This window comes from Canis lupus, chromosome 5 (genome assembly GCF_003254725.2).
Source record: "Canis lupus dingo isolate Sandy chromosome 5, ASM325472v2, whole genome shotgun sequence".
Taxonomy (NCBI): domain Eukaryota; kingdom Metazoa; phylum Chordata; class Mammalia; order Carnivora; family Canidae; genus Canis; species Canis lupus.
The window spans coordinates 41,128,024-41,155,425 of record NC_064247.1 but is presented as its reverse complement, the minus strand read 5'-3'; the positions used below and the strand labels follow the sequence as shown (position 1 = coordinate 41,155,425).

Sequence of the window (27,402 nt, the reverse complement as noted above, 5' to 3'; positions counted from 1 at the left end):
GACCCGAGGCCCTGATGCTCACTCCCACCTGGGGGAGTGCGGGAGTGGAAACAGGAGGGCGGCCCTCTGGCCCTCATCTGCCTCTCCCCTCTTCCCCCCTCTTGCATCCAGGTGATAGCCAGACACCCCAGAAACATGCTTTTTGGGCCCGTGTGTGTGGCTTCAATGCCATTCTGCTCATGTGTGTCAACATCTTCTTCTACGCCTACTTTGCCTGATGCTGGCCCTGTGGGCAAGAAGGCCAAGTCGTTGGAGTCCCCATGTCCACCTTGCTTTCACTGATGAGGACACCGAGGCCCAGAGAGGTGCAGACTCACCTCACGACTACACAGCCAGTCGGTGCCCAGGGACTGGGTGAGCCTACGAAGCAGGAGCCGCGAAGAAAGTAGGGGGGCAATGAACAGAAAGAACGAGATATTTCGAAAATAGCACCAAGTAGTCATAACGGCAAGGAGAATTAGATTTCTGATGAACACTCTTATCCTCATTTTACTGTTTTTATTTTGAAAACTCGGGCCCAGGTCAGGAGCAGCTCAGGACTCGCAGGGTCTCTGGCCCACCCGGTGCCAGGGACCTACAGCCCCCATCCCACCTGCTCCCAGCTGCCACAACATCTTCCTCTCCCCGCCTCCCCACTCACTGCCCCCTCCACCACCAGCCAGGCATTCAAAGCGCTTTCAGAGCCCCCCTCACTCTCCCTGCTCCCAAAGGTGCCCAGGCCCCAGGTCAGTGCTGCTCGCTACCTGCTGCTGCTTGCCCATCCTGTGTGCACACCCTGCCTTTCCTCAAGCCAGGGTCCCATTCCGTGAGAGCTCCAAGTCCAGCCGTGGCCCTGACTGCCCACCTGGCCTATAATTTCCCCAAACTCGGTGGGGCGGCACCCCAGTCTGAGCAGAACAAACAAGAGCCAGGGTAGAGGGTCCTTCCAAGGGGCTGTGCCCAGGGCCTGCACCTCAGAGCTTGTCCACTGTGTCCGGCCAGCTGGAGGGGAGCAGCTCCTGTTTCTCTCATCACTGCCCACCTGCTCTGGGCCTCCCAGCCCCTCTCCAAAGTGTCTGTGGTGAGGCGGAGAGTGGGGGGGGTGGTGCTAGACACCCAAGCAGAGCCCAAAGTTTTGTGAGACAGCCCAGAAATCGGTGTCAACCTGGAATCAGTCCATTGGTCCAGGTCAGCAGGTGTGCAGCTCCCAGGCCTGGCCCTCACCACTAGGAGCCAGGACACCTCAAGGGGCCATCTGAGGGTGGGGCAGGCAGGCGGCCCAGCAGATGGTCAGCCGAGGTGGAACCCATCCACCACACCCGTGCTTCCTTGGGCAGAGCCCCCAAATGCATGTAACCCAGGAACCTTCAACTCTCCCTGAGGCTGGGGCCACTGATGGTTGGAGAGAGTGGGGCCTCTGCCGCCCTGCCCCAGAGCCCTCGCAGCTGGTAGCCAATGGGAAGAGGCCAGGAGGAAGCACCGGGAGCTCCCGTTGCCTGCTAGGCACCGAACATCGCCGTGGTTCTTGGGATGGGCCCAGTTTGTGTGAAGCAGCCCGAGCCGGGGGCCTGGCTTGTGTTGCTCCAGTCCAAGACCCTTGGCTGAGCCCTGCGGGACCCCGGAGACGGGGCGTCCATGTCCTCTCTCTGGACCTCAGTGTCTGGTGGATGGAGGGTCTTCTGGTTCCGCCCCCACCCCCAGGCCCCACTCTGGTCACAGTTGCACTGGCTGTACGTAGCTCCGAGGGAAGAAGCCAATGCGTCCGCCCAACCGGCCCCGCCACCAGTGGGGGTCAAGGTGCTCCAGGACCTCGATGATGTCACCGTGGTGGAAACTGAGCTGTGAGGAGTCCTGGGCCGAGAAGTCAAACTGGGCCTGGGCAAAGCAGGCCCGGGGCGACTGTGAGGAGAGGAAGTGGTTAGTGGGGATTTCTCCAGAGGCCCCAACAAGAGAAGTGGTTGGCTGTGGGTGGAAGGACAGACTTACTTCTCACTCCAAATCCAGTTAGATGGCCACCCCACCCCATGAACCCCCTACTGCCCCCTGAATGTCTGCAGCTCAGAGGCTGCGATCTGCATAGACCAACAGGACTGTCTCGGCCATGGGAACAGGCCCTATAAGCTGTACAGTGATGTGTAGCTAAGAGCAGAGTTTACTGCTGTTGCATTTGACCGGGTTTTGAGGCAGAGGATGTCCCTCAAAGCTGCTCCCAGCTCTCCGGCCCAGATTCCTGTCCTATGTATACCCCAAGGTGACCTCAGGTAAGACCCTGCCCTTATGGGACTTAGTTTCCCCACCTGCAAAGGGCAGCTGGACAAAGCTCTCTGCAGGCATATCATCCCGGCGCCGTGACAATTATACCCAGTGTCCTGGCCCTGCCTGCCCCACCTGGATCTCTCTTCGGAGCCTGTGGAATCTTATCCAGGATGGGTGATAGGATCAGCAGACAGGCTCTAATTAGCAGTTCTCAGCCCAGGGAGGAGGAGGCGGTACCATGGGTCCTAGGGGACTGAGCCAGTTCTGGAATCATCCCACAGGCTGGGTGCCCACAGAGCCCAGGCCTGAGTAAAGCAGTGGGTGTGGGGAGCCCTCAGGCAGCCCCCAGCTCCGTCCTGGCTCCCTCACATTCTCCAAGGGCAGTGCTGGCCCAGGCAGGGGAGCAGAGAGGATGGAGGTCTGGGACAGACGTCTAGCAGTGGGGAAGACACCTCCAAGGCTGGGAGCTCACAGTTGCCCCAGCCCCCAGGGTGGCGGAGGAGGCCCAGCATCCTGGCAGCACACACGGTTCACTAATGGGGGCCTCCCAAGGCACCCTTTGCCTCTCCTGGCTCCTGAGACCCCAGGGCTCATCCTATCACACAGTGGGGAAACTGAGGCCCAGCTGAGGTCACACATGGTGGGGGTCTAACACAAGCAGGATCAGAACTTCTCTGTGGCAGGCGGCAGCCCCTCCCCAGGCTCAACTGGGCAGGCCTGGGGTCCAGACCTCTGGCCCTGGGGCCTTGCGGACACCCCCCTTCCCAAAGAAGACAGCACTTGTCGGGGCTAATAACCCGGTTGGCTGGTGTCATCATTCTAATCACACCCTGAGCCCGGCCAGGACCTCGCCCACAGACACACCGCCCCCACCCCACCCGGAGCCAGCTCCTGGGGGCAGAAACCAGGGCAGAGCCTACCCCGCAAGTGGTCTTGAGGGAGCCTCAAGACGAAGACCAGGCCCCTGCGGACTAAGCCAGCTCAGGGAGTGGCCCCCAGAAGCCTCAGTAGGTGGCGGGACCTTCGTGCACTCAGAGTGCGCAGAGTCCCCACGATGGCCACGCACGGCGCTGGGGCTGAGAGCAAGCCCGCCGCGGTGTGGCCCCGGCCCCGTCCACTCTGTGCCTTCCTCCTCCTTCCCCCTGCTTCCCCACCCCGGCCTGTGTTACTGCAAAAGGGGGACTTTAGAGCCCTGCCCCGGGACCCGGGTCGATGCCGCGGCGGGTGGCAGAAGGAGCAGGTGCAGAGAGCCCCCCCTCGCCCCCCAACCCCTGGGGGCGCGCCTACCTTGACCAGGGGCTCCTCGTCCCGCAGGAAGACCTGCCGCTGCTTGGCGATGGTGGTGGTGCGATAGAAGTCCACCAGCTCATTCAGGGAGTTGAACTTCTCTTCCCACAGGAAGTACTTCCCCGAGGCCTCCCGCAGCACCTTGAAGTGCTGCACCTGGTCGCCGTAGCTGGGGGAGGGCAGCCACCTGAGCCACCAGGCCTGGGCGGCCCTGTCCCCACCCCCACCTGCAGCTGGCAGCTCCGGGGCCCACTGACCCGGCGGGGACGTGGGGGCTGGAGGCAAGGGTGTGGGCCCTGGGACAGGCCGCTGGGCTGCCGTGTGACCTTGGGCAAACCACCGGACTTCTCTAATCCTCCGCTTCTTTATAAGGTAGCTCCTCCCTTCTGGGTAAGTGTTCAGAAAGCGCTGCCCGGGGTCAATGGGCCACGTGACCCGGTTCCTCTGAGGCAGAGGTGGTCAGGCAGCTCCTCCTCTCCCATCCCTTCAACATCTCCCCCAGGCCTCTCCTGGCCCGGCAGACCAGTGAGGAGTGAGTCCTAAGACCTCCTGACTCAGAGCAAAGCCTGCCCGTGTATTGGATGCTTCGTGTCTGTCCCTGCGCCCTACCTCAAGAACCTTCTATGGCTCCCCATTGCCCTCCGGATAAAATCTTAACACCTCGGACTAGAGATGTGGCTCCAGTGCCCAGCCCCGTTTCCTTCATATACTTTACCCTCTTGCCATACGCCTCATGTCCCATGCCAGGACAGGCCATGACGGACTGGGACTGGAGGTGCAGCCCTTTGTCCCAACCCACGTGGGCAGCACAAACCATTGTGATTCCCCTCGCTGCTGCAGGGGTAGCCAGACCCACCACATGGCTCAGGAGGTGCCAATCCAGCCATTTGTGCAGTGGGGAAACTGACACCCCGCTGCAAACCATGCCATCCCCAGGGTTGCACAGCAGCAAAGCCCCAGAGCTAGGGCCTCCTGTCAAGAGTCACTCCAGCATGTTCCCCTGTTGGTTCTTGTTGTATAACAACAGGAATAATGATTATTCCAAATATGGGGTTGATAATGTCCTGGACCTTGTCATCCCAAGTCTAGGACCATGCCACCATGTCATTCCCTGGGCTGTGATCCCCAGGAGGCCCTCCCCTCTCTCAGCCTCTATGCCTGGCCGAGTGGCAGGCAGCCATCCTTGCTGGCTCTGGTCAGCCCAGCTGGACCTCAGTGTCCTCACCTGCCCAGTGGGGGCAAGGGGCTGGCAGCTTCAGGGAGAATCCAGAAGAGCCCCAGCTCCCCAGCAGGAAGAAGCCAGTTTAGGAACCTGCCCCCTGTGGCTGGTGGAGCTGAGAGCCCAGAAAGCCTTGGGGCCTGTGGGCATGGCCCGGCATGTATGTGGGGCCCCGGGATGGCCCCAGAGTGGGCGATGGCCTCTCGGCCTCCTGAACCACAGGCTACATTCTCATTCTGTTCAGGGCTCAGTGAGAACCAAATAGTGGTCTGGAGACTTGACAGTAAAAAGAAAAAAGAAAAAACACCTCCTGGGCTCTAAATTTAATCTTATGAAATCATTCTGTAAGCCAGGGTTTGTGTGCCACCCAAGTCCCCTGGCCCACAGTCCAGGGTCTTGGCAGGCCCCGAATAGGAGCATGATTTTGTCACCCACGGCCGCCCAGGCCTGCTATCTCATCCTTGCCTGCCGTTCACCGCCTCCAATGGTCAGCGCCAGCCTTCTTAAAGGTTTAAGATTAAAGATGGAAGACAAAGAATTGTTCAAGGTGTGTGGGTTTGGGGTGGGGTGGAGGGCAAGCTGGGATGCACCCCCCCATATTAAGGAGTCCAAACCACCCAGTGCCCATCAGTCTCCATTCAAACATATCTCCCCTCCAGGCCTTTGCACACATGATTTTCTCCAATTTCTTCTGCAGTCAAACTCCTACTCATGCTTCAAAGCCCAGGAGAAATGGCCCAACTCAGAGTCAAAGGTCTTCTTCGGTTCCCCAGCCCCTTGTACAGCCTTCCTCTAGCCCACTGCTCACAATGGCTTGCATGCTAGACCCAGAAAATGCAGGGAGGTAGGAGGAGGCCCTGGGGGTCTAGCCCAAGTTGGGAGAGGCGGGACTCAGGGAACAGAGCGTCAGGGCCTCTGGCTAAGTGCTCATCAGGGTGGTTTGTTCTTGAAAACCCTCTCCTGTTGGTTCTGGGCTTCAAGTCCAGCCCTCCAGGTGTCCTGGCCCTGAAATAGACCTGACACCCTCTCTAAGACGTGTCCGGTCTCAGGGCTGCTTAGCTGCAAAGGGGGCCAGTGCCCCCCAAGAGGCTCTGTGAGCAGATGAAGCAATGATCCCCAACCCTGAGACAAAGCCACTCATGTGCTGTCAGCAAGCATTGTTCCCAGGTGACTAAGCGGCTCGTGCTGGCAGCCATGGGACATGTAGGCCCATGGAACTAGGGCGAGCAGGAGGATGGTGCTTCCTGCCCTGTCTGACTTGCCACAGCCTCCCACAGGCCACGCACTTTTGTTGAGGGACCTCTGAGCCCACTGACTCTCTAGTGCCCTGTCCCAGCCAGATCGGGGTTTCCCTAGCCCCTAGACGTTGGTGGGGGTACCTGGGGAGGAGGGTCTCTCATCCAAAGGCTGGGCAGGCGAAAAGCCAGGAAACAGGGCCCCCAGGGACCCCATGTGTGGGCCACTCAGTGCAGAAGCAGAGGCTCCGACTCGGGGCTGGGCTGTCCCCAGGGAAGAGCCTGTGGTATGGACGGCCTCCCCCTCTGGGTAAGGGGGCAGAGAAGCAGGTGGCAGGTGTGAAAAAGATCTCAAACCCAAGTGACCACCTGGAAAGTTAACCAGAATGAAGTATTCCTTGATCACATAAGAGGATCAGTGAGTAGAGGACAGGAGATGAGGCAGGAAAGGGCCAAGGGACCCAAGAAGTCTAGAACCTTCCAACCTGAGAATTGGAGAACTCTCAACTTGGGGAAGTTTGCATGGTCCAGCCTCTCACCTATATATGGTACACAGTAGGTGCTCCGTAAATGGCAGGTCTGGTCCCTTCTCCTAGCTGGTTCCAACTCCCTGTCCTATGATGAGGGACTGGGGCCCAGTGAGGAGAGAGGCCTACCCACAGCCAGGGACAGCCGTGTCGGGGATGCTGCTCGGTGCGTAAACTGAGCATGGCCTCCTCGGATCAGCGATCACAGCTGTCTGAGGCCAAGCAAGGCCATCTCCATCAGACGACCCCAGGACTCAGCATCTGGGCAGCCCCCCTATCTGCTGGCTTTATGGGGCCCTTGCTGGGGATCTATCTCCCCAGGAGCACCGTCCCCTGCCTGGTCTTGACCTTAGCCATCCTTCAAAGCCTTATGGAGCCTTGAGATGGTCTGAGAGCCCCCTAGACCCTCTGTGGCCTCTCTAGACCTCAAACCCTCACTCTCAGGCCCAGGGGAGCTCCAGGGCATATAGGGGAGACCACGTCCGAGTCCAAGTGAACCTTGACCTGGGAGGGATGGCTTGGGTGCAGGCACCCTGCTGGGTGAGCCTTCCTGAGCCGGGGGAGGGAAGGGCAGCCAGGATGGGGTCTAAGCCCAGGCGAGGACAGACGAGGGGGCATCTGGAGCTGGTCCAGGGCAGTGGCCAGTGAGTGGTGTGTGTGTGTGTGTGTGTGTGTGTCCTGGCCTGTGTGTGCCGGGTGTGTCTCTATAGTGTCTGGGTGTGTGGGGGGGTCTCTCTCTGCTCTGCCACAGTGACTGTATGTGAGTCCCTTTCTGTGCAGCCACGGGCATGTTTGTCTCTGTATGACCCCCACACCCACCTACCCAGGGGGATGAGGGGCAGGGCCCGGCCTCTGGGCTGTCACAAAAGCCTCAAGCAAGGACCAAGTGAGGCCTGATGCTAGCAGTAGCCTGTCCTGCCCAGCAGGTTTTTCTGGCCTGGTGGCGGCAGCAGCAAAGGTGACAGTGGCCTCCCAGTGAGGATAAACAAGGCTGGGGTAAGGTCAGGAGCCCCCCAACTGCCCCAACTAGGGCCCTGGGCCCCCCTAGACAGAGGCCTGGGTGCTAACCGTCCCCTGGGTGATCTCCTTCAGGCATCAGCAGTCGAGCCTCAGTTTTCCCGTCTGTGAAAAGGGCAGGGGCGGAATACATGGACTGCAGCAGACATGAAATAGAATCAAAGTGATCTTGACAGGGACTCAGGGGCCTTTGGGACTCAGGAAAGGTGGATGGAAGATAGAATGGGTCTGTCTGGGCACAGGAGGTCATTGGGCCCTTGCTCTGCTCTTCCTTGCTGTGTGACCTTGGGTAAGTCCCTGCACCTCTCTGAGCTTCTGTTTCCTGCAAACTAGGCTTCTGGGGATCGCTTCCTCTGTCTTTGCCTGCACATATAACACCCTCCATCTTCTGGCACCACTTCTTTCTTGCTTCATTTTCCCAAGAGCCTTTATCATCTCCCAAGATTTTATGTAGTTCGCTAATTGTTGGGCATCTGAGTGGCTCCGTCAGTCAAACATCTGCCTTCAGCTCAGGTGGGGATCCCAGAGGCCTGAGATGGAGCCCCGCATGGAGCAGAGCACAGAACTTCTCCCTCTGTCTCTGCCTCCCTCTCTCTCTGTCTCTCGTGAATAAATAAATACAATCTTTTTTAAAAATTAAAAACTAGGGGCTCCTGGTGGCTCAACGGTTGAGTGCCTGCCTTGGGCTTGGGGTATGATCCCAGGGTCCCAAGTTCAAGTCTCACATCGGGCTCCCCACAGACAGCCTGCTTCTCCCTCTGCCTGTGTCTCTGTCTTTCTCTTGAATAAATAAAAAAATCATTTAAAAATTTAAAAATAAACATAAAAATAATAATGTGCTAATTGTTTCTTGTCTGTCACTCCAGTAGAAATGAGTGCCTAAAGGACAGGGAGTTTTGTCCTATTTTGTTCACGGCTGAATCCTAAGCACCTGGGACAATCCGGGTGCACAGTAGGTACTCAGTGACCAGAGCAAACACAGGTGCAATGACTCCAGGGCACCTCTGGCCTGAAAGGAAGCAAAATACCTCACTGCGGGGGGAAAAACCTGTCATTGACGGCAGAGGAGTCCACAGCAGCCTGGATGGGATTGTGGAGAAAAGTCACACTGAGCCCCAGCTTCAGTCCTTGGGCTGCTGGCTGCCGGCTCAGACGTGCCCCTGTGAGGGGGGGGAAGCCCTCTGTAAACTCGTAAAGAGCAGCCAGCGTGGCCACTATCGCTCCATGAGGCGGCCCGAGGCCCATAAACCCCATCCCTGACAGCTTTATGGGGCTTGGCATGAGCATGTGGGAGATGCCACGTGTAGTGGGGTCAGAGTCCCCAAGAGCCAAGTCAGCGAGGCCGGAAATGCTCTCACACATAAGTTTTATAGCTGTCACTTTTCTGGATGACCACTGGGTCCCTGGATTTCATAACACCTGGGGTTACTGTCTCCACGTTGTTGATGAGGACATTACAGCTACAAGAAAGCCAGCCCCTGCCTCACAGCAGGTTCTGAACAAAGTTAGGACAAGAACTGGGTTCCCTGCTGCTCCATGTCACCGCCTCTTCCATGTCACTGTCTCTTTTCTAATAGCCCTGGATTTGTGGGACAAGGGGCTGGGAAGCTGTGTGCTTACTGTGTGCTTACAGGGTAATATATATATTTCTAAAGATTTTATTTATTTACTAGTGAGAGACACAGAGAGAGGGGCAGAGACACAGGCAGAGGGAGAAGCAGGTTCCCTGTGAGGAGTCCGATGTGAGACTTGAACTCGGGACCCTGAGATCATACCCCAAGCCCAAGGCAGATGCTCAACCTTTGAGACACCTAGCATCTCCCCTAGAGGGTAATATAATGATAATTACTATAACTGGCATTTTTGGAGCGCTTACTATGTGCTAAGCAGCATACTAAGCACTTTACATGGATGTTCATTTTACAGATGAGGAAACAGGCTCAGAGGGTAACTTCCCCAGGGTTATACAGCTAGTAGGTATTAGAGTCGAAAGTCTTGCTTAAAAGCCCACATTCCTGGCCATATACGCCCTCTGAGTCTGTTTCCTACTCTAATCCCTGCCCAGTGGTCCCCCAAGGGCCACTGAAATGCCCACATGAGAGACAATGGACCAAGCTAGGACGGAACCAAGGGTGGAGGACGCCACCTGGTGACGCTGTGCACAAACCACAGTCAGCTGATCCCAGGAAGCTCCGGTGGGTTCCGACCTTAGGGGGCTTGGCCAGGAGACCTTGGGGGAGGCCCCAAGGGGCAGGAGCCAGGATTTCTCTGAAGGACGCTGCCAGACCTCTTCCCAGGACATAGGTGCTGGCTCCCCTGCTCAACAACTGCTTCCCACCACCACCTATTGCCCCTGCTGGTCACACTCACTATCCAAACCCACCCCTCTCTGCCCCAACTCCAGGTCTCTGCACAGCCTGGTCCCTGTGCCTGGCAGGCCCTCTCCTCTCTTTGTGCACCAAACTGCCGCTCAGGCTTTAGGGTCCAGTTCAGATGTCACCTCCTTCGTCACGTGGAATGTGTCCCCTGTCACTGAATTCCTTTTTTTTTTTTTTTTTTTTTTAGATTTTATTTATTTATTCATGGGAGACACAGAGAGAGGCAGAGACAGAGGCAGAGGGAGAAGCAGACTCCCCGGGAGGAGCCCGATGCGGCACTCGATCCGCGGACCCCGGGATCAAGCCCTGAGCCGAAGCCAGACGCTCCACTGCTGAGCCGCCCCGGGGCCCCTGAATCCCCCCCTTATTTACTCATTCATCACAAGAGCCTGGGTCTGAGTCTGCGCGTGCGCACTGGCGGGGCTGCACTTACGAAGAAAGGCCAGGAGAGGGCAGTGCACAGGCCTAATGCTGGAGGTTCAGGCAGCGTGAGGAGTTAGGGTGGGGAGAGGCAGGGGGAGAGGTGGGGGTTGGGAGGGGCCCCTGCCCCCCAGCTTGGGCTGCAGAAGCTGTCCCAGTGAGTCCCCTGTGCCCCTGCCTCGCTGGGAGATCTTGGACTTCAGAGCTGATTCTAGGAGGCCCTCGAAGCTGCACCAGCCCGCCTGGCGGGCGCCAATCCCAGATGACCAGGCCCTTGGCCGCCAGCACATGGAAAATAACCGTTTCCTGCTTTTGCAGGGACCCCAGGGGGATGTGGGGGCTGGGCTGTGGAGGTGGGAACTCCACTCCAGATGCCCACAACCATGCATCTCCCACACACAGATGCACTGACCGTGCTCCCATTTTTAATATGGGGGAGTAGAGGTTTGACTAGGGCCAGAACCATTCCCATCTCCTGGGATAACCAGCCTGTTTCCTGAATGTGTGTGTGTGGGGGGAGATCCTTGGGGTAACCAGCCTGTTCCTCATGTGTGAGAGGGGTGTGGGGTCCTCTGGGGTAACCAGCCTGTTCCCGGTGTGTGTGGGTCGCAGGGGGTGCGATCCCCAGGACTAACGAGCCTATTCCCCATGCGGGGAGCAGGGAAGTAAACAGAGCCAATGCTGCTTGCACAGCTTGGAGGGGCTCAGCTAAGTGCCGTGACCTCTCCTGATGTTGGATAGATCTTATTACCACCTCCCAGTAGCCTTCCCACCCTCAGCAGATGGCCCCACATGGGGTTCTCCAGGCCCAGACAGGGAGATCACCACCGCCCAGGGCTCCAGGGTGCAGATCGCTCACCACCACTTACCCCAGAAATGGACCGCCCGACAGTGCACCAGCCACAGAGCTCACCATGGGTCCGAGAGAGCCAGGACGGCACCGACCTATGTCCTCAACCCCAGCCCCTGCATTAACCATCAAAGGTGTCCCGCGTTCATTCAGCCTTTGGACAATCAAGCCATTGGCCATAAACCAATCCAGTCCTAGGACAAAGGCCTCTTAGAGGCCACACCACCAAGTTCCAGACCTGCCACTTGTGCCTTCCTTCCAGGCAACCTTGTCACCCCACTACCGCTCTCAGTGACCCCAAAACCTGGCACAGTGAGCGCCTCCTCTGTGCAGGCTCTGTGCCCACTGTCCACGGAGACCCTAACAGTTGGGGGCCTTGACCTCACAGATCCATGCCACTCCCTCACCTGGCCTGACCCAGCAGCCACTTGGTATGCCTTCAGCCCTCACCACCATCCCAGGTACTGTCACCCCCTGCCTGGCTCCCCTCTGACCTCCCAGTGCCCCCCTCCTCACTGCCAACCATCCTTCCTCCTCCTAGCAGCCAGAGGAGAGGGATCTGCTGAGAAATGGAAGCCAATCACATCTCTCCCTGCTCAAGACCCTCCATGGCTCCCTATTGCTCTGAGAAAAAACTCGATCTCCTTGTCAGGATCTGTCAGCTCCATCTCTTGGGTTGCATCCCCCAGGCTTCTCTGCTCCAATCGCACCACCTCCTGTGGATGCCAGCACGTCCCACGTGCATTCCTACCTCAGGGCCTTTGCATTTGCTGTTCTGTCTGCCTAGAAATCTCCCCTCCCGGGTCATCACTCCCAGACACCTGGGCAGCCTCCAAATCCAGATTCAGATCTTTGCTCGAGCACCACCTCTAGGGAGGCTGTCTCTGACCACCTTGACTCCTGCCATAGGTCTTTGCTTGTTCACTATCTCCTCCACTAAGACATAAATCCAGAAGGGCAGCAACTTTGGGGTTTTTATGGTCATTTCCCCAGCCTCTAGAGTAGCCTGGCACACGCCAATGTGGCTCAGCGAATATTCCTTAAATGTATGCCTCTATACACCACTGTTCCCGACAGTGAGAACAGGAAAAGTCAGAAACCAGGCCCCTTGGGCCCCAACTCCTGTTCCCGTTTCTACCTCCCGGCCCGGGAAGTGTGGCCTTCGAGACCGGGCCTTCGGGATTGGCGTCTGCGCGGCCTAGAGGCTGCTGGTCCTGCTTGAGTTGCTGCAGGTCACAAAGTCAGACTCTCACACACTCCCATCGTGGCAACCCTGCTTCAATGTCGGGCAATATTTTAAATATATTGACTCAAAATATATATTTATAGACTCATATAGTCCTTGTAATAACTCATTTCACATCAGAGGAAACAGGCCCAGAGAGGTTAAGTGACTTGCCCCAGGTCACACAGCCAGGAAGTGGCCGAACTCGGGTTGGAACCCAAGCAGCAGGGCTCTGTAGTCCATCATCTCATTTATGTCACCGTGTGGTGGGCGCCGAGCAGGGCGCATCCCGGACACCTGCCCTGGGTACCCCGGGGCTCTCTCACCCACTGTTGCTCCCATCACATCAAACTCTGGCATCCTCCTTCCTCCCCTCGGATGAGTCTTGGATGTCTCCCTGCTGCTCATAGAAGAACATGCAGACACTTGACCTGGCGGCGCACCCACGCCTGCCTTCCGAGCATGTCCCACTGCTCTGGGCCGCACCCTGGGGTGGCTGTCATTCCCTGACCCCTGGGCAGTCACCAGCTTCTGGGCTCCGGCTGTCTCCCCTTCAGGGATGAGGCTCCCTGCACCATGAGCCACGCCCATGCTGCCTCCCTGCATCCCCTTCCCTGCAGTCCCCACGGGTCAGAACTCACTTCACGGACACTGAGAACTCCCCTGGGGAGCTCTCACTCTCCCGGATCAGGAAGGCTCCCAGGTGGTTCCGCTTCATCAGAATCTCTTCAGCCAGCTGCCGGGAAATCCTGCCCGAGTACCACCTGCAGCGAGAGGGGGGCTGGTGAGGGCGGTGGGACGGCCAGGCCACCCCTTGCCCCTGTGCCAGCACCCAACGCCGCCGATCCTTCCAGTGGTCCAGAGACACAGGAGATATGAGTGTACCCATTTCACAGATGAGGAAGCTGAGGCGCAGAGATGCAAAGCAACAAGCCCAAGGTTACATGCAGTGCGTTACACGCGGAGCAGGAGGCAGCTGAGACCCACTCCCAGCATCTGGCTCCAGAGCCCAAGCCTTTCCCACCCTGCCAGGCAAACACATCCCCTTATGAAAAGAGAAAAATCAAACCTTAGTGAACCTCCCCCCAGCCAACCCCAGCTGAGCTCTTCCATTTTAGACGATAGAGTCTTAAAAGCGAAAAAATATAAACACGGATGACAAAGGCAATAGTGGCTTTGGTCTGATGAGGAAGGATGGCTCCCTGCACCCATTTCACAGATGCACAGGCTGAGGCCACCTGGGCTTTTTCTCCCAGGTACAGGTCCCTCCCCTGGCTGCCCACACAGAACTGGGGATGCGGGAGTGCCCGGCAGATGCTTAGGGTCTTGCGAGACCCCCACTGCCCCTCCGTCCCCCAGTTCCTGGAGGAGAAGGGCTGGGACTCAGCTTCCCTGCCAGTCCTGCCCCTCCTGCTGTGGGGCCCTGGCAAGCCCCCGGGCTCTTTGGTCCTCGTAGCATCCACGTGGTCTCTGACGGGGGCCCTTGATGGTTCAGATGGGGAAACTGAGGCCCGGAGCAGCTAGGGTCTCCTGGAGGCACTGTGGCCAACCAAGGGCGGGGTCTGGAGACTGTTCCTTGAAAGCTTCCCGTCCCTCTTTCAGCAAATGCTTCCTGAGTCTGGGCTTGGCAGCGGGGGCGGATGTGAGCTGGGACTTTTCCTGTTGTCTCAGGATGTTGACGAGCCCTTGAAGCCCAGAGCCGGGGCAACAGGTGCAGCCGCACGGTCCGCGGTGTCCTGCCGGGTCCTCAGTCCCACTGGGGTTCTGGCCACGAACAAAGGCCTGTGTGTGGGGTGGGCTGAGCCCCCAGAGAGCTGTCGAGTGATGACCGAGGGGAGAGGGTGATAAACATTCAGCTCCCTGCCCCCCATGGAACATTCTGGGGAGGCTGCGCTGCCTCCCCGCCCACCCTGGGGCCTGCCGCTGCCAGCAGCAGCCGTGCTGATAGCCCTAATTGCTGGCTCCTTCCCTGCCCACTTCCCACTCCGAAATCAAGTCCTGTCCTCACATTGCATCTCAGGCACTGCTTCTGGGGAGCCCACACCCAGAAGTGAGACTTGGCCCACTGCTGTCCCCAAACCATGGGGACCCTGGAGCCCATCTCGCCCAGGTGGATTTCCTGGGAGGGGAGGCGGTGAAAGATGGTTGCTGGGTGTGGGGGCTCAAGGTGAGCATCTGGAAAGTTCAGCTGGGGTCTCTGGAGTTCAGGAGGCCTGGATGGAGGCTTCCAGGCCAGAAGCTGAGCTGGGGAACTGGGGGTGGCAAGGAGCTTCTCCACCGGGAAGCCCCCAGCGGGACAGGTGCAGGCACCATGTAGGAGCAGGGGCCCAGTGGGGCCCCAAGTGGGCGTTTCCTGAGGGCCCGGGTGTCTCCAAAGAACCCACAAAACACCACAGGAGGCGTCAGTGTGTGGGTGGCTGTCACCCTCAAAGGCTTTTGCAGCCACACCCTCAGAGGAGGCCAGCCCTGCCCCCCATTGGAACAAGGCAAGGCTGGTCCTCAGGTGACTCCAAGGACAGCAGGAGCAACATTTTCCGGAGCCCCCAGAACCCGGCTCCCTCCACCATGCCAGCAGCACCTCGCATACTCCCCCATTTCACTGATGTGGGAACTGAGGCCCAGAAAAGGGCAGGGATTCCCCTGAAAGTATGCACATTAAGCACCTGGCCTCAGGCCCCACCCTGGTGCCACGGAGGCTCCTAGGGCACCCCTTCCCCACGCCTGGCGGGTGCAAATCCCACTCTGCCTCTTGCTGGCTGTGTGGCCCTGAACAAGCCACTCAACCTCCCTCTGCCTCAGTTTCCTTGTCTGTGAGACGGTGATGACAGTACCAGGCTTGCAGAGCCCTTGAGAGACTGGGGGCGCTGCTGCATGCCAGCGTCCCTGCCACCACCCCCACTCCCACGGCACTCCCTTGGGCCTGTCTGCCGCCCTCCCTGGCAAACTTCTATTTTAACTCCCAGGCCCAAGGAACCGTGCCCTTCTTCTGGGGAGCCCTCCCTGCCACCCGCTGGCACACTGCCAGGAGGGTGCTTCTGGGGCACCTGGTCTGCATCATGGCTCCCTCAGGGGCTCCCTGGGCAGTCAGGGAGACAGCAGGTCCCCAGAGAAGGAGTGGGGCTGGTGTAGCTCCTTTCTGGGACCCCAGTCCTCCCCGCCACCCACACCCTGGGGCCTGATGGCTGAGTCAGATACTGAACTGCACTCCCCCCCATTTCAGCAGCAGGTGCTGAGGTTAGCTGAGAACGCACCTGGGCAGGGCCTCCGACAGGTTGGTTGGGGGCCTGACCCCTGTCCCTGCTCTGTCCAGACTCAGGTGACCAGAATTGATGGCGGGGACCCCAAGGGCATCGGACAACTGGGACCCACCGCAGCTTCCAACAGGTAGTCTTGTCTCAACCACCAGCATTGCCCAGGTAGGCCCAGCCTCACACTGAAACCTGTGTCAGCAGATGGAAGCGTCTGCTCGAGGCTTCCCAGCAGCCCTGGGCCCTCTGGGCTTCTGGCCTTAGCTGGGGCATTGCCTGCCCCCCGAGATCTCTCCCCGACCCACCTGCCTGTGGTCACTCCCTGGGGCGCCTGGCATCTCTCCGGGTCTCTCCCCTCGTGCCCTCCCTTTATTGACAGAAGGACCATGAGGCCGGAGGGGCAGACACCTGCCCCGCGTTGCCAGGCCAGAGGCCACTGCGGAGCCTGGATCCGGAGCTGCAGGCTGCAGGCTGCAGGCAGCCGCCTCTGTGTGGGAGGCTGGGGATGCCTGGAGCCCCGGCGGGGTGCGGCTGGGTGGCCGGGCCCCAGGTGGGATGGGGTTTGCCCAGCACAGGAAGCTGGAGGCGGAGGGCTTTGGAAAGAACTCGAAGACAGATAAAGAGGAAACACCCCCACCCGGGGCCCCACCCTGTCGCTGCTCCTCCCTCCCCTTCCACCCCTCAGTCACGCAGGCCTCACGGCTTCCAATCTGTCCCCTCCAGCCTGCATGGCCCTGTCACCTGCCTCCACATCTGAGTCAGCCCCTACTCAGCCATATCTGTGCTCCCCGACCCCTGGGGGCTGCCGCACCTGAGGCCCTCCCACCAGTCCCACTGCCACGGGGTCACCCCCATTGTCCCCCGTCCTCTCTTCCAGTAACACCTGGTTTTCTACCTAGCTAACTCCTACACACCTTTCAAAGCCTCATTCGTTGCTACCTCTTCTGAGACGCCTTCCCCAGGCACTTGGGTGTTGGCTGCCTCCCCATCTGGTACTTTCTTTATCTCCTGTGTCTCCCCCAGGATGGGGCTAGTCCAACCCCGGCAGCTCCTCATGTGTCTCCAGCATCACCCAGGCCAGGCCCCTGGGGCTGTGGCTAGAGTTTGATGAATGACTGAGTGAGGGGCTGCCTCCGCCACCATCTCAAGCATATCCAGTTGGTTTTTTCATAGGTTCTTGGCCACTGGGGCCTGTTCTGGGGCTGGGCTCTGCCCCAGTCACTCTCAGGGTGGCCGCGTGGGATGCCAGCTGCTGTGAGCGTGACGGGGGCTCCCCTGGGCCAGCAGGTCCCCAGGTCCCAGGACACCCAGCCCCACATGTGTCTCCCACTCTGCCCTGGTCCTAAGGCATTGGTCTGTTTGGCCAATGTCCAGCTCCCCACAAAACCCCCAAGGCAGGGCCCCACAGGATCTGTATCCTGGCCACCCATCACCACCCCCCCCCATTGTCACCCTCACTTCTTATCCTCACAAAAGCCTGAGCCAGCCTCTTGGAGAGAGCTCTAGAATCCCCTGCAGATGGAAGCTTCGCCTTCCTTGAGTTACAGATATAGGGAAACAGGAATAGGGAGAGCGGGACCTGCCAGAGACCACACGGCCACCTGAGAGCCGGGGGCCTGTCTCCTCCACCTCTCTCCTGGATGTTCCCCAGCATTCCAGGTCCTCAGCCTTGTGGCCTGGGCTGGCCCTGACTCTGCCGCCACCTCGGTCCTCACATCTCTGTCCCCTGCCCCTGCTCAGGGTGGGGACTGGGGGCCCTAGGCAGGTGAATGGAAGCCGGGAGCAAGGAATCCCCAGGCCTAAGGGGTGTGCGGTGCCCCGAGCTTAGCTCAACCTGGGCCAGGCCAAGTGGGGTCATCTAGCTGCAGGGCTGGGGTAGGGGTGTCCTGAGGAGAGGGCCGGGGTGACAGCCACTCACGGGTGGGGCTTGATGCGAATGTAGTTCTTGGGAATAAAGCCCTCGGCGCCTCGGAGCTCAGCCTTGTACCAGTTCTGGTCATCTTCCATGTTCAGGATCTGCGGGCAGGAGAGACACGGTCACTTGGTCACCGAAGAGGGACAGCTGCCACCAGCTGAAGTCCTGCTGCTCGAGGACCCCAGGTAGGGGGTCGCAGGACCCATTTCACAGAGGAGGGTTGAGGACCTGCCCAAGTTCACAAGGGCCATGTCTGGTTCACAGTCCTGCTTGCTTTCAGGCCCCAGGACAACCTGTTCCTGGGAGCGTCGCTGACTCCCAAGGTTGGATAGTTGGGAACCCACAGGAGGTTGTGGTTAGTGGTTGAGCTTTGGTAGGAGGCTGGAGCTGGACTCTCAGGATCTGTCCCCCAGCCCCCCAGCAGACCCTGCAGTCTCAGGGGGCAGATGCAGGGGTGCCTCAGTTCTCAAGCTGTGCCCCTGAGCATGGGGACTCCACAGCATCTGTATCCCACACACTGATCCATGGGGAGAAGGTCTGAGGTACCCTGGAAGGTTGGGGAGCCCCAGCCTGAGCTCAGCACCTACGGGTGGTCACCTGGGGTCACTTGCATTTAAACAACCCTTATCATCTGAGCTCCGGGGTGTGATTTCAGGGTAGCAGGGATTCGGGCACCAGGGAGCAGATAAGGGAGGCCTTTGGGCTACCAGGAGGCTGAGGCCTGGCCTGCTCGGGTCACATGGGCTCCTCGTCCACAGGTGGGCTGAGAGGAACTGAAACAGCCCGAGTGGGGGTGGGAGTTGCAGTGGGTGAGCAGTCAAGCGGCCCCAGGGAGGAACGGGCCAGGCCTGGGGAGTAGCTACAGCATGAATCTTGGGGCTCCTTCCTCCTTTCCCTGGGTAAGCCTCCCACATGGGACACCACATCACCAAAGCCTATTTCACAGATGGGGACACTGAGGCCCAGACATGAGAGGTGTGCAAGGCCACACAGCAGGGAGGAGGCACCGCCCGTACAGCCAGCGAATCAGGATTTTGGGGCCTGGGGTTCTTGGCTCAGCTGGTATAGTGGGGACTGTGTTGCACTAGTCTTTACCCCCATTCTACCTCCCACTTGGGTCTGGATCCAAGGCCAGTCCTGGAGCAGGTGCCAACATTGGTTCAAGCCTTGTAGGTATTTGTTGAGGGGGAAAAAATCAGATATGTAACCACATCCCAAGTAGAGGGCATTGGAGAAGCAAAGCCTTGGGGGCAGGCCAATGCAGGCCACCAGCTTAGTTCCATTTTGACACGAAGACCTGAGATGTGCTCCCTTGGGCCCAGGCAGGCACCCCCTTGTCTGGCTGCCAGGCCCCGTTGAGCTCCTTCCTTCCTGACTCTGCAGCCTGGGCAAGGTCAGCAGACCCAGGGACAGACGGAAGCAGGTGGCTGACTCAGGACAACTTTTGCTAAAAACAAAACCAAACCAATTCCTCAATTGAATAGGACACCCGGAGCCTGTCAGCTGCCTTCCACGACCACCGGTTCAGGGAAGATGCTCTGGAGCCTGGGGCCACACTCCTCTGTCTGCCTCTGCCTCTCTCCACGGTCTCAGCCTCAGTCTCTTCATCTGTGAAATGGGCACATTTACGGCCTCTGCTGAATGTGGCCATGTCTCGTAACTATAATGTCCCATGTGACCGTGAATGTCATGTATCGAATAGAATCTTTGTTTTGCTTTCTTTTGCTTTCCTGTCATTTCTGCTCTGAACACCCAGAAACATTCTTGGTTGGTTACGTGAACTGAATTCTTAATGTTTACGTTGTTCAAAAGCTACAGCCCCCCTGAGACATAAGAATTCACACCAGCTCCTCCCTGGTGAAATCTGCACCTTGGCCTCCCCACAAGACTTTGCTCTCACCTTGCTCTCCACCCAGGATGCCGCCCTACCCCTCTGTTCCCTGGCCAGGTATTCACTTATCAGCTATGTCATGAGCACCCACTGTGTGTCAGACACCGTGCTAAGTCCTAGTGAGACAGCAGGGAGCATAGAGCTTACATTGTGCTAGGCAGAGGCAGACAATAAAGAAGGAAGGAAACAAGTTAACAGGTAATTTAATGTAGTGGTAAGGGCTCTGAAAAGATGGAAGATGTCTGGTGGAGGGCTGGGGGGTGTCAACAGGAAGCAGATGGAGCACTCAAGAGAGTCCTCTCTGAGTAAGTGATACGTGAGCTGAGGCCCAAGTCATAGGAAGGGACTGGATGTGAGAAGATGTGGGGAACAGTATCCAGAGCAGAGGGGACAACCAGTGCAAAGGCCCTGGGGTAGGAGCAAGCCCTGTTCTCGGAACAGGGAGGAGGCCAGTGTGCCTGGAGCTGAGGCGGGAAGGCCACGCTGTGAGGTGAGTGAGGAAGGCCACCAGGGCGAGAGGGTGTTGGTCTTGTATGCCATGGGAAGCACCTCAGATTTTACTGTAAAAGCCATGGAGGGGCCTCGGGGGAGGCTCAGCTCTGGGCATGGCTGCTGTGTGGAGACTGGGACAGCTGGGAGCAGAGGGAGGCGGGGTAGTGAGGAGCTTCTGCACTGGCCCAGGTGAGTCCAGGTAAGCGAGGTCAGCGAGGCCCCCACTGCGGGGGCAGGGCAGGTGGGGTGTAGAGAAGCCGTAGGGTTCAGGATAGGTGTTGGCAGAGTCGCTGACCGGCCTCAGTGAAGGCCGGGCACGAGGCAGGTAAGGAGCAGTCAGGACAAGTCCAGGGCTTTGGGCCAGAGCGCCGGCAGGCTGTCGTGGCCTCAAATGCCATGGGAACGGCTGTGGGGAGCAGGTGTGGGCTCAGGGTTGACTGCATTGGCTCTGAGGTGCCATTGACCTTCCCTCTGGAGATGCCAGGGAGACTGTGGGGTCCCTGAGTCTGGGCCTTGGGAGCCAGGTCACCCATGGAGAGATAAGGGTGCAGCCACCACCCACCTCCCTCTTCCAGGTGGGAGCAAGGGGGTCCTGGGCCCCCGGAAGTGCCCAGCCTGACAGGGAGGACGCTTGGTTCCAGGGAAACGATGTTTGGGGCCAATTGTCCAGAGCAGATTCACGTGCCACCTAGACTCCCTCCAAGACCAGAGCTCAGATTTATTTATTCAGGGGGGACTCCCAGAGGCTGGGTGGGAGTCGCCTGCAGGCACGGCTGTGACGGCCTGGCCTAGAGGGGCCGTGCGGGAAACACTCGCTGGAAAAGAGAATGGGATGGCTCTGGGTGGGGGGCACCCTATCCCTGCCTAGCCAGGTAAGGGGGGGGCAGCCAACCCACACACCACTGCCCAGCCTGGCTGGGAGAGAGGGGGACACAGCGTGACATCGCAGCCCATTTTTATGGTTATACAGAAAGAGGGCTTTGTAGGAGTGAAGCGGCTGAGGCACCTTGGGAGCAAAATTTAAGGGATTGTCAACACAAGGAATCAAGATAAAGAATACTTTAAGACAATGTGGCAAAAATAAATAAAATCAATGCAAAACTCCAATTACATTCATTAATTAGCAGTAATGTATCAATATCAATCCATTAATGTAACAGCCGATAGATGTTCAGAGCATCCGATGTTTACCAACTGGGGGAGATGGGTCCAGATGCCTCTGTAATATCTCCTTGATTTTTCTGTAAATCTAAAACTGTCTTGAAAAATAAAGTCTGTTTAAAAGCTAACGCAAAAAAAAAAAAAAAAAAAAATTCCATCCAGATCTGAACGTGACCTTGCACTTGCACAGCCATGGCAGCGCCGTCCCAGCGACCACCTCAGCTGGCCCTGGAAGGAATGCTCGCCTCTTGCACAACATGTGGGAAATGCAGAAAGAGTGAAGAAGAAAAATGTGGGGACGCCCAGGTGGCTCAGTGGTTGAGCATCTGCCTTCAGCCCAGGGCGTGATCCCGGGTCCCGAGATCGAGTTCCGCATCGGGCTCCCTGTATGGAGCCTGCTTCTCCTTCTGCCTGTGTCTCTGCCTCTCTCTCTCTCTCTCTCTGTCTCTCATGAATAAATAAATAAAATCTAAAAAAAAAAAAAAAGTGGGGGGGAGGAAGAAGAAAAAGAAAACCGTGAATAGCTCATGGCCCACCTCCCCAAACAGACCACTGCTAGCTTTTCAGATCATTTCTTTCTAGTTTTTTTATTGGGACACCGGATGCAGTGCAGGACAGTTTTCCCTCCCCAAAATCAATCCCTCCACAAAATTATTACCTATCGATTATCTATGTAGAGTTGACCCTCTGTGCAGATACGTTTGCATTCTGTGTTTTGCCACTTAACATTGCATCATGAGTTTTTTTTATGCCATTAAATAGCATTTTCGGGGCTGTCTGATCTTTGGTACCATCCCTAAGCAGGCAGTCTGGGTTGATTCCATACTGCGAACGTGCCCCCAAGCTTCCCCACATTTCACAGGCTTCTTTGCCCCACGGGCTGCCTCCATCTGACAAACTCTATATGTTACAAACTCTGTTCCTCATCTGGTTTGTGGCCCTCATCTGCCACCAGAACACCGGCTGCATGAGCAGTGACTGTGCCCATTCTCTCCTTGCTCAGTTGTCACTGCCTAGACCAGGACAGCAGACACACTGAGTGCTCCTTGAGTCCTTTATGAGGAAACATACATATGTCTCTGATTATGTCTCAGTTTCCCAGGGGCAGAATTTCTGGGTCACAGGACATGGATATTTTTACGGCTTTATGTTCCCCAAGTTCCCCCCAAAGGGTTGTGTTGTTGTACCTGTCCACCATTCACATGTAAGAGTGTGTATTTTCCCACAGTGTCAATAACCTTGGAGATTTTTTTTTAAATAAGATTTTGCTGATCTGTCAAATGGAAAACAGTTACTTGCTTTAAGTTGCATGGCTTTTGTTACTGGTGAAATTGGGCACTTACTGGCTTACATTGTTTCTTTTGCAACTTTCCAGTTCATATCCTTTGTCCATTTTTCTGTTATGCTGTTTGTGGTTTTTCTTATTGGTTTATAAGAGCTCTTTACAGATCAAGGACATTGATATTTTGTCAGGATTTTTTTTTTTTTTTAGTTTAAGCCATTTTCATTTTTTGCTTAGTAGACAAGAGCCCTGCTCTGCTTCCATTCTCATCCCCTGTTATCTTTTGAAAATGTAAATCTGATCAAGTTTTTCTCCCTGCTGAAAACTCTTCAGTGAGCATGCCTCAAATTAAGAATGAAATACAAATCTTTCACAGGCCCTGATGCCTGCCTACCTCCCAACATCATCCTTACCCTCTCTTTCTCACTCATTGCCCTTCAGTCACAGACCTTTCAACTCCTCAAACACACTAATAATGGTCCTGCCTCAGGGCCTTTGCACCAGCTGGTCCCCCCCTGACACCCCCGCACCTAGGGTTCTCTTCCTCCGGCTCTTTGCATGGCTGATTCTGCTCATCTTTTGGGGCTCAACTAAGGTGTTATCTCTTTTTTTTGTGCTCTATGCCCAATGTGGGGCTCGAATTCACGACCCCAAGATCAAGAGTCACACGTTCCATTGATTGAGCCATCCATGTGCCCCTAGGTCTGAACTCTTTTGAGAGACCATCCTGACCAGCCCATCTAAAGCTGTCCCCCTGCCCCCTCCCACCCACTGTCATCCTTACGCATCTCCCTGCACTAATTTCTTCAATCCATTTACCACTTGCTGATGTCACTCACTCTCTGGAGTGTCAGCTCCAGGACAGCAGGGAGATTGCTTTGTTCCTTGCTATAACCTCAGTACTTAGGGCAATGCCTAGCACAGGTATGTGCTCAATAGCTTGACAAGTGTCTGAGGGATGAAGGAAGGGAGGAAGAAAAAGGCAGGTCTTCTCACTGCCTGATGTTCCTCCATCATTCTCTGAGCCTGGAAGGCCCTGCATCGGTCTCTATGGACACGAGGTGCTCAGTCCCACCGGGAGAGATGCTCCGGTTTCAGCTAACACTTAAATCCTTCCATCCTTCCTTCTTTCCTGCAACATTGCCCACATCTTACTAAGAGCCTCCTGCGGGCCAGGCACTGCTTTAGGTCCTGGAGCTCCAGGGTGTCCCTGCCTCATGAGCTCACACTTCCCTTAGCCAGCAACTCTGTTAGAAGAAACACACCGGGAGCTGGCAAACGCTTTAGCAGAAGTTAGTGGGAACCCTGAGTCATCTTGGGGTGGGGGGTCCTGGGCACAGGAGTCCAGGAGGGAAGTGGGGTGTCACAATCTTTGCTACAATTGCCTTGGGGGATGTGATCCACCCTGCCCACCACTGGCTGATCTCTGAGCCTCGGCTGGAGCCTACCACCTACCTCATTCCTATTTCCCCATTGCCCCACTCCCCACCAAGCCCCAAATCTGGGTCTAGAGACCCCAGACTGCTCTCAAAGATGTCAATGAGGCCTCTGATGTAGACCTAGCTCTACATCTCATGCCCTGGCTAGGTAGTGCTGGTGCTAAGCCTACCCCTGTCCCCAGCAGGCCACATGTCCCCAGGGCCCCCAGCCAGCAGCTTAGGTGGACGCAGGTGCTGGCATCCTGGCACAGAGAGGAGCGGGATTCCTTATGGGGACAGGGTTCCTCTTGGGGAGCATCCCACTCTTGCACCCCAGCCCCGGTTGTTCAGTCTCACAGGGACAGAACGAAGGTTCCAGAATCAAAGAACGTAGGTTCACATCTGACCCGATGCCAGGCAAGTCATGCCAGCTCCCTATGCCTCAGCTTAGTCACCTGTGAAGTGGGGGCGCTGCACCTCCCCACCTCAGCAGCCTAAACGGGACCTTGTGCGTAGCTGAGCTCGGGGCCTGGCTCTAGCAGGGCGCCAGCAAAAGGGAGTCCCTGTCCCTGTTTGTGCCTGAAGCTTGGGGCGGAGAGCGGGGCCCAGCGGGGTGGAGAGAGCGGGTCTAATGCCCACTACTCCGCCGCGCGGCCTGAGGCCCAGGGAGCGGCAGCTCCAGCGACTTCTGCCCGCCCCGACCTCGGCGCACGGCGCACGGGCCCACTTGTGAGCAGGGACGTTTCCCGGAGACAGTCCCGCGCGCGGGCCGGGCCGCCTGACAAGGCCGCGGTGCTCGGTGCTCGTCGGAAAGGGCCGGATGCGGGCTCTCTGCCCTTCCCTCCGCGCTGCCCGGAAGCCATCTCCACACCGAAATCACGGCCCTTTTAGCGCCCTGTAGAGCGTGTGCACTTCACCCCGAAAGCTTTCCGATCCCTCCCTCTCTCTCTCCAACTGTCTTTTCAAACTCTTCCCAGGGAAACTGGGTGTTGAAGTGACTCCCTGCCGGGGACTGTGCTAATGTCTCCTTGAATCCTCACAAGGCGGGCCCCCCTTCCAAGGAAGGGTCGTAGTCATTCCCCCATTTCCTAGATGGGAACACTGAGGCTCAGCGGAGGTGGCTTGTCCAGAATCCCGCAGCCGACAGCTGGAGAAGCCCGGCCCGTCCTCCCCCAGAAGCTGGACTCTGTTTGGGGCGCTGTCCCGGGCCTCTATTCTTAACCACCGCCCCCCACTCCATGTGGACCCAGCTCAGCCACCCTACCTTGAGTGTGTCCCCCTTGTTGAAAGCCAGCTCATCACTCTCCGTGGCCTGGAAGCTGTACAGGGCCACCGACTCCATCGCGCTGTCCCCAGGCCCCAGCAGCTGGGCTCCGAGCAGGGTCGGCTCTTCCTGCTTCCTCTGCAGTGGAGGACTGTCTTCCTTTGTTTTGAGAGCGCGTTGTTCTTTTGAAGCTGCCCCTGAGGGAGGAGAAACAGGAAGCAGACACATCACTGAGCACGGAGAGCATGTGAGCGGCCCAGCCTCTACCTCACACCCCAAAGGGCCAGATATGGCTCTTGGGGAGTCCCTGCACAGCCCTGGGAGTGTGTCTCCTCTTCTCACCCATGTTACACATGATATACGGAGGTTTCCAGAGAAGAGCCCTCCTGACTCCTCAGGCAAGGCATCTCAAGGTCCCAACCACCCCCACCAACTTGCCAATCTGCCCCCCACATTTTCTAAACCCTGATGCCTCTCAGGACTCCCTCAGTGCCTGTTACACCAACCCCAAGCTCCTTGTCTGACATTCAAGGCTCTTCCAAGCCATTACCCATACCCACCACTGCTCATCTCCATCCTTTGTTATATCCCCTCGCGTTGTGAACAAACATTGGGCCCCAGCCATAGTAGGGGGGCCACATTGCTCTTTCATTCCCCTGCCTTTTGTACCTGTGTGTCCTTTCACCTTGGGCTCTCTTCTCTTTTCTCTCCCTGGGAGACTCCTATTCGTCCACCAAAGCCCAATTCAGAAAGGACCTCTTCCAGTTTATTTTTATTTATTTACTTTTAAAGATTTTATCTATTTCATCGTGAGAGACACACAGAAAGAGGCAGAGACATAGGCAGAGGGAGAAGCAGGCTCCCCACAGGAGCCTGTTACAGGACTCGATCCCAGGACCCCACGATCACGACCTGAGCCAAAGTCAGATGCTCAACTCCTCACTCCACTCAGGGGCCCCAGTACCTCTTCCAGTTTAAACACCAGGCATCCTCAGCATGATTGAGACCTTAAGGTCAAAAAGAACTGCAAGTAACTGTTGACCTCTCCTGAGTAGGCTTGTTACAGGCCATGGCATCAGCGTAGCATTTCTGCAACAACTACATGAGTATGGTGGGCAAGAGCATAAATGGATAAATGAGGTGGTGTTGCTTCGAACCCTGGTTCTCTCCAGGAAAGAAAGGAGACACAAAACTAGAAAGACAAAGTGAGGAAGAGCCCTGTAGGGTTGGACAAGAACTGGATGGATCAGTGTGAAGTCACACTGTTTTTTTCTGTAAGAGAGTTTTTCCTCCTTCATTTCTATCCATATGGTTGCATCACGTTTTCTTGTTTTCGTCAATGGGTTAGAATCCATGACTACAGTGATTGAAATGGGATGCTCAAACTGTCCCGGAGTTGGCCAGTGGGGCCCCTTTCAGGCTGCCTCCTTGTCCTTCTGCCAAGCGTTTGTCATTCTCTGAGCACTTCCCTTCTGCCAGTATGTTCTAGGCTCATCCGAGACTTCTCCTGTGCCAGCCCTGGAATCAGCCACCTCTGAAGAGGTGGAAAATAGTGTTTAACCAGGATTGAGCTGATATTAGCTGCATTTAGCACTCTGGGGCTAACAGTGTTTCTAGACCCACTACACAGGCAGAGCTGGGGGGACACAAACACACACACTTATCATGTATAAACACACTCATATAGAAACTCGTTATATACATATATGTAATAGACTCATCCTCTACGAGACTTTAAAAATGTAGTTCCTGGTGGACAGAGTATGTCCAGACTTCCACATTTATTTCTATGCATGTCTGTATAGTTATAGACTATAGATTAAAAACCGTAAACTCAGGACATCTGGGTGGCTCAGCGGTTGAGTATCTGCCTTTGGCTCAAGTCATGATCCCGGGATCTTGGGATCGAGTCCCGCATCGGGTTCCCCACAGGGAGCCTGCTTCTTCTCCCTCTGCCTGTGTCTCTGCCTCTCTCTGTGTCTCTCATGAATAAATATAAAATCTTTCAAAAACAACAATAACAACAACCATGAACTCAATCAGATATGAATTGGTGAAAGCAGATGAGCACATCCTTGTGCCTTTCTCACAGCTTTTCTGTAAGGCTTGAAATTTTGCTATGTAAAAAGTTGATAAGCTACATGTGAATCGACAGCTATCTCAAAATAAAAGATTCAGTTTAAAAACAGACAAAAGTCGTCGGGCAAGAAGAGGAACATAGAGAAGCCATCACCCGCCCCGGAGCCCCAGACAGCCAGGCCTGGGCTAGCACCCCAAGGCCCCTTCCTCGTCTCTCCGTTGGCCCCTCCCTGTCTTCCTCCTGCCCCAGACCCCAGCG

The 27,402-nt window shown here is 56.8% G+C and overlaps 2 protein-coding genes across 5 annotated transcripts in view; one reads left to right on the top strand and one right to left on the bottom strand.

Moving 5' to 3' along the window:
* The window catches only part of SLC5A10 (solute carrier family 5 member 10), a 71,822-nt gene extending 71,341 nt beyond the window's left edge, over positions 1–481 (top strand). For all 3 annotated transcript variants that reach the window (XM_049110263.1, XM_035716891.2, XM_025428188.3), the window contains one exon: positions 112–481. In XM_049110263.1, coding sequence (XP_048966220.1) covers positions 112–218 — 107 coding nt within the window. In that variant the 3' untranslated portion in view covers positions 219–481. The remainder of the gene's footprint in view (positions 1–111) is intronic.
* On the bottom strand, positions 479–25,421 carry LOC112647270 (GRB2 related adaptor protein). Of its 2 annotated transcripts, XM_025428189.3 has the most exons (5): positions 25,065–25,421; positions 17,560–17,657; positions 13,035–13,157; positions 3,523–3,691; positions 479–1,878 (listed from the first exon to the last, which is right to left on the bottom strand). In XM_025428189.3, the coding sequence occupies exons 1-5, from the start codon at positions 25,290–25,292 to the stop codon at positions 1,693–1,695; spliced, it is 804 nt and encodes a 267-aa protein (XP_025283974.2). In that variant the 5' UTR covers positions 25,293–25,421; the 3' UTR covers positions 479–1,692. The 2 variants fall into 2 exon arrangements, with proteins under 2 accessions (XP_025283974.2, XP_035572785.2); XM_035716892.2 differs by lacking the exon at positions 3,523–3,691.
* Between the last annotated feature and the right edge of the window lie 1,981 nt (positions 25,422–27,402).

Coding starts and splice junctions, on each gene's coding strand:
- LOC112647270 (XM_035716892.2), bottom strand. CDS start 25,292: ATGTGTCTGCTTCCTGTTTCTCCTCCCTCAGGGGCAGCTTCAAAAGAA. Junction 13,158..17,559: donor ATTCGCATCAAGCCCCACCC/GTGAGTGGCTGT, acceptor CTCTCGCTGCAG/GTGGTACTCGGGCAGGATTT. Junction 1,879..13,034: donor GAGTTCTCAGTGTCCGTGAA/GTGAGTTCTGAC, acceptor CTCTCCTCACAG/TCGCCCCGGGCCTGCTTTGC.